The 6,125-nt window shown below is 41.8% G+C and overlaps 1 protein-coding gene across 1 annotated transcript; it reads right to left on the minus strand.

Moving 5' to 3' along the window:
- Positions 1-2,411: 2,411 nt before the first annotated feature.
- On the minus strand, positions 2,412-3,459 carry LOC107300547 (glutamate receptor ionotropic, NMDA 3A-like; the record flags this gene model as incomplete). Its single annotated transcript, XM_015829863.1, has 1 exon — positions 2,412-3,459. A coding segment is annotated over one exon (1,048 nt), but the record flags the coding sequence as incomplete, so codon positions are not given.
- Between the last annotated feature and the right edge of the window lie 2,666 nt (positions 3,460-6,125).

Genomic DNA, 6,125 nt, shown 5'->3' on the forward strand with positions numbered 1-6,125 from the left:
CAGGTTGTGACTTTCACTACATCTCCCAATAGTCCCAGAATAGAGATATGTACCATCTGCATATTGAAGACACCCCACACCAGCAGATGATCTTTTCCATTTATATAGATGTTGAAAAAAAAGGGTTGAACTTTGAGACACTCCATAACTAAATGGTTTGGAGCCTGATCTCTTCCTCCCTTCCCCTCATGCTCTCTGGTCCAACCTACTCAGATAGGAACCATTGTAACATCATATCTTCAACTCCCAACCCTTGCAACTGGTCCAGAAGGCTACTGTGGTCAACAATAATGAAAGCTGCTGAAAGAACTTGGAGCAAAACAACATCCATACAACTTCCATCCAAGCATATTACCAAGGTTCAGTTAATCCATGTCTTCTACAACTGAAGCCCCACCAGTTTTTCAATAAACATCCACAAAGGGTGGGTTTAGTTATAAAGCAGTATTATATGATGATAATTGTCCAGTTCTGTTGAATTCAGGTCCAGTCCTGAAATCTTAAGATGAAACTAATGCCCTTCTAAAGACTTCTGGAATCTCTCTCTCTCTCTCTCTCTCTCTCTCTCTCTCTCTCTCTCTCTCTCTCTCTCTCTCTCTCTCTCTCTCTCTCTCTCTCTCTCTCTCTCTCTCTCTCTCTCTCTCTCTCTCTCTCTCTCTCTCTCTCTCTCTCTCTCTCTCTTAAAAGTATATAGCCACCTATCTTATGCAACATAACTATGGGCAGCTAACAAACAATAAAAAACAGTAGAAAAAATACAAGACCAACACAAAACCTCCATATTCCTTAACCACAACACATCCCCACACACCCACAAGGAACTTTTCTGGGCCACAGCCTCATACTATCTCAATGCTTTGTCAGGCTCATGGCCAGAGACAAGACAGTGGGATCCAATCAAGTCCAATCCTTTATTTGCTAATAAAGGACATAATCTTGACAAATTGACAGAAACTTGCCCAACTAAAGCTATAACTTTCTTATCTATAGATATATCCTGAGAAATTGTAGGGCATGGCTCCCTAGAACTTCTTCCCCTCTCTCCCATCCAGCCAGAACTGCATAGTCTTCTTAATCTGGGCCTCTTTCTGGAAAGATCTTTGTAGCCAAAAGTCTCTCCTACTCCCCCTACAAATGCACATTCCATCACAACCTTGTTGGAAACAACAAGTCTTTAAGGGTTTTCTGAATGGTGGAGAGTAGCAGCCTGCTAGATTTCAGGGTGTTAGTAGGAGAAGCATGGAACCAATCCAGACACAATGGAGTTCAGATCACAGTTGACATTGTCCACTTCTTCAGGATCCACAGCTCAAAAGTTCCCCTGAATATCACTATAAAACAACTATATCATCTCAATATATTCTGTCCATTCAGCTTCCAGCTTGCAGGATTTTGCCTAGAAATTCTTTGCCAGGTGATCACTCCCTCAATCTTCTGCTTCAATCATGCTTTGCCTCCTTATTTATAAATGAAGCCAAAGCATTTTGTTTAAAACTCTTTCAGCAATAGTTTGTGCTCTCATTTGTCAGTATAAAATATTAACTAACAACTGGTTACCACTGTGTTCGTTATAGCCATGGTGTCTTTTAAGAACAGCATCACTAATAGCATCATTATCCTTCTGGAATAGTTATATAATTGCTGCTGCATATTCTGAACTGCTTCCAGTTTGCCCCCACAGCAAACATTGGGGTTTTTGTAGCTGCTACAGTTACTTATGTATATAAGAATACATCTAAATTATTATACAATAATAATAATAATAATGATATGATTATATATGTATAAAAGAAAAATCACCTCCATATCCTCTCTTGTACCCCAACAGGTGGGATTCTTTGTGTGTGTGTGTGTGTGTGTGTGTGCCTTCAAGTCAGTTTCAATTCTCAGCAACGTTTTATTGAAAGTGGCATGTTACTCCTTTTATTCTAGGGCTGGGAGAGAATGCCTGGCCCAAAGTCATCCAGCTGGCTTTGGGCTTAAGATGGGACTACAATTCACTTGAGCCGTGGTGGTGCAGTGGTTAGAATGAAGTAGACTAATTCTGCTGACTGCCAGCTGCCAGCAGTTGAGCAGTTCGATTCTCACTGGCTTAAGGTTGGCTCAGTCTTCCATGCTTCCAAGGTTGGTAAAATGAGGACCCAGATTGTTGGGGGCCATATGCTGATTCTGTAAACCGCTTAGAAAGGGATATGAAGCACTGTGAAGCGATAAATAAGTCTAAGTGCTATTGCTATTGCTACAACTCACAATCTATTTCTAGCCTGACACCTTAACCACTACACTAAACTAGGTCTCAATAGAGAGGGTGTAGCTAATATTACCAGACCACGTCCAGTTGCCACTTCTGTATTGCAGTACAAAAATGACGCATAATGACCTGAATATGTAAATGAAAGGCCCTTCCTTACCTTGGGGTCATGTATTCCAGACAATTCTTCATAGATTTTCTCTCCCACCATAACAGCAGCCAGATTAGCAGTGTATGTGGAGAGACAAAATAAACAAAATATGGCCCAGAGATTCATTAGAAATCTTCCCGTCCAGCACTTTGGAGGTTTGATGGCAGCTGTCCTCCCAAACAAGATGGCATAACAGACATTCAAAGCAGAGGAAAAGGAGAAAACCTTATCCCTGTTTCTACCCTTTGGAGTCATTCCAAAGGGGCTCTTCCATTCATACAGAGTCAGGAAGATTGCAGTGATGTGTAGAGCTACAAAGATGCCCAGCCACATGGTCCAGTGGAGCGGCCACATAAATGCTCCTATAGGAGCAGCTGTGTCTTTGGTCCTCACCAGGATGCCCAAACTGGTGGAAAAAAAAGGGCTGGTGAAATCAATCACTTGGCTACGGGCTGTGTTGATGCTGAAGGATGTCACAGCCATGTGGGCTGTCCCAGCCAGAAGATCACCAACCAATCCTGTCCACTGGCCATTTTTCAAACCACCATATTTCCCGTCACCGACGATATACAGGTCAAAATCAAAGTTCATATCTTCAGCCAACCTTTCTAATAGGTCTATGCAGTAGCCATAGCAACACTGCTTAAATTTGGTGGGCATTGTGTCGTTGCCTCCTTGGAGACTTTCAAAAAGAGCATCCAGCATAGCTGAATCATTGGTCAAGGGATCCAGGCAGAGTTGTCCTGCAGGACACAATCCTTCATCATCCACAGTCCTGGTGAAGACAAAGGGATGTTCAATGAGTGTCACCACCCTCAGATGTAGCCTAGTTGGATGCTGGTTGTGATTCTTGTGCCTCTGAGACTGCTCTGGCCAGATCCCATAATCCATGACAACCTTGCCTTCTTGCCAACTCCCCAAGCGAGTCCACATTGGGTTCCCAACAGGGTCATGCTGAAGATTCCAAATGAAGAATTTGTTTTCTGAACTAATGATGGAAGAACCTTTTACTTTGATGTGGCCACTGAGCCCATGGAACGTAGTGTTGGCTAAAAACCTGTAGGACAAAAGGAAGACGTTATGAGCAGATATTCAGAGGGCAGAACTTTTCAAAATCTTTTGGAACTGAGATTGTTCCCCCCCTAACACATTTATGCTTTTTCTTCAAACGCGACAAGGCCAACTCAGATACCTCTTTGGGATGAACAGGATACATGCCTGCGCTTCCACCTGCAGCTCTCACAGCACAATGAGAGGCCTACATTGTAAGATTTTTCAAGTCCATACTAGGCAAGAAAGTCCCATGCTTTGGGAACTATATGAACATATGTATACATTTTGAAGGTCCTGGAATGGAAAGGGCATTTTTAAAAATATGTCTGCCTTGTGCCATAGGGGTTTTTTTTTTGGGGGGGGGGTGTCATTCAAGGCTGAAATTTACCAAGTTTCTGAGGCAAAATCACAACTTCAACAGGATTCAGACACAGAAACAAACTGAAATACAGACATGTTTTGCTTGCTTCACCCAAGCATCTTCACCTAGAGTTCTAGCTTAGCTTGGCCTGCCTACTCTTCCTGCCTCTGATGGTATTCTGTATGGGCCTACAATCAAAATGCAGACATCNGGCCCATCTATTCCGTGCGGCCGGCCTGGCGTAGTTTGATTATGTTTCAGTGGGGGGTTTTTTACGGGTGTGTTTTTAGAACAGGCCTGTTATTTAATTCGATTTTAAAACAAACTATTTATTTATTATCGTGGTTTTTAGTATCGCCTGTTCACCGCCCTGAGTCCCGCAAGGGAGATAGGGCGGTATATAAATTTAAATAATAATAATAATAATAATAATAATAATAATAATAATAATAATTAATAATAATAATTTGAACTGGATTAACATTTGTATAAAAAAAAATAGCAAAAGGCTGCTCCACAGATGCTCCACAGTTTGCTGCCCAGTTGCAACAGCGAGATGGTGAGTGATCTGCAAATAAGCAGTTCATGGCTTCTATCCAGCTGCTGGTCATTCTTCTCCTAAAGGAGTAAAAATCCATAAATGGCATTTTTCCCATTAGGGGAAAGCACATGCTTGAGGTTCTTTTTTCCCACCAATGTTGTTCCTTCACCTAAGGGATGCACTGTATTTAGCCAGCAAACACTAATAGAGTTCAAAGAAGAGAGGGGGAATTTGTCGTAGCCTATTAAGAAGGGGACAACAATCACCCACTGCCTTTCCAGTTAATTAAATCCATCAGGGCAGGGAGGGGAGAAACCCATTCATTTGAGAGGCCTGGATTTTCCTCCTGCTGTTTCATCACTGCATTGGCCAAGAATTGAAACATTTCTAAGTACTGTAAGAAATTGCCCTTCTGCTGCCTTCAGCTGGAGTGGAAGAGCCCCTTCTGGTCTAGAAACAGAGAAAGGTAAGAAACAGTTCACATAAAATCCAGAAAGGATTTTAAAAAAACACCTGACTTAAGAAATGAAAATGCTTTTTTTTTAAAAAAAAAAAGGGGGAGAAAGAAATATTGTCAAGTTACATCATCAGCAAAAGAATATCAAACTGCTGCAGAGGTCAATATATTTTAGAGTGATCCAGTTCCTTTAAAATGAGGATATTTGCAATTCACTATAGAATTAAGAGTTATCAATGGGTCTTAAATGAAGCAGGGCGTAGCCATTCTGTTTATTTAATAAAATCTGCCTACCATCTGAAACCAACCAGGCTGTAGGCAGTTTACCAACTTACATACTTACATGGAACACAAAATCAGAATACTAATTAACTGGAAGGAAAAGGATGAGATCATGGAATTATGGAAAATGGAGCCTCTGAGTATATTAATCTCCAAATGCCCTCTGGAAGAACCTCATTTCCATCTGCTTCCAGGAGGACCTAAGGAGGAAGACTTTTATGCTTCATGGGCCAGCCATTCTAGAAGAAAGACATTGCTACAGAGGACAATGTCATTGGGGCACCTCATGAAGGGCAGAAACTATTGGGGGAAGGTATTCCTAATATATCTATGTCATACAGGGCTTCATAGGTAGTGACCAGCACTTTGAACTGCACTTAGAAATCTATTGGTAACTGTGCAGCTCCATGGCAGTACCAGTGACCACTGAGAACTCATGCCACTGTGTTCTGAACCTTTGAAGTTTTTGATTAATCTTCCAGGACAGCCCCCTATGGAGTGCATTACAGTATGGTTGTCGAGAAAGAACAAAGGTATGACCAACAATCTTCAATGCATTGTGTTTCAACTAAGGGCGCAGTTGGTACACCAGCTGAAACTCTACAAAAGCCCTCCAGGACCTATGAGTCCAAGAGGACCTCCAGATTGCAAGTCTGATTTTTCTGAAGAGTATAACTTTGTCAAGAGCCAGAGATGGTACATTCCTGAAATCAATTGGTGTCTGCATTAACAACCACTCTACCCGAGCCTGTTTTCCCTTATTCAGACTCTAGACACCAGGTTGTGACTTTCACTACATCTCCCAATAGTCCCAGAATAGAGATATGTACCATCTGCATATTGAAGACACCCCAGTTTTTCAATAAACGTCCACAAAGGGTGGGTTTAGTTATAAAGCAGTATTATATGATGATAATTGTCCAGTTCTGTTGAATTCAGGTCCAGTCCTGAAATCTCTCTCTCTCTCTCTCTCTCTCTCTCTCTCTCTCTCTCTCTCTCTCTCTCTCTCTCTCTCTCTCTCTCTCTCTC

This window comes from Protobothrops mucrosquamatus, unplaced genomic scaffold, assembly GCF_001527695.2.
Source record: "Protobothrops mucrosquamatus isolate PMUCROS unplaced genomic scaffold, P.Mucros_1.0 scaffold7382, whole genome shotgun sequence".
Classification (NCBI taxonomy): domain Eukaryota; kingdom Metazoa; phylum Chordata; class Lepidosauria; order Squamata; family Viperidae; genus Protobothrops; species Protobothrops mucrosquamatus.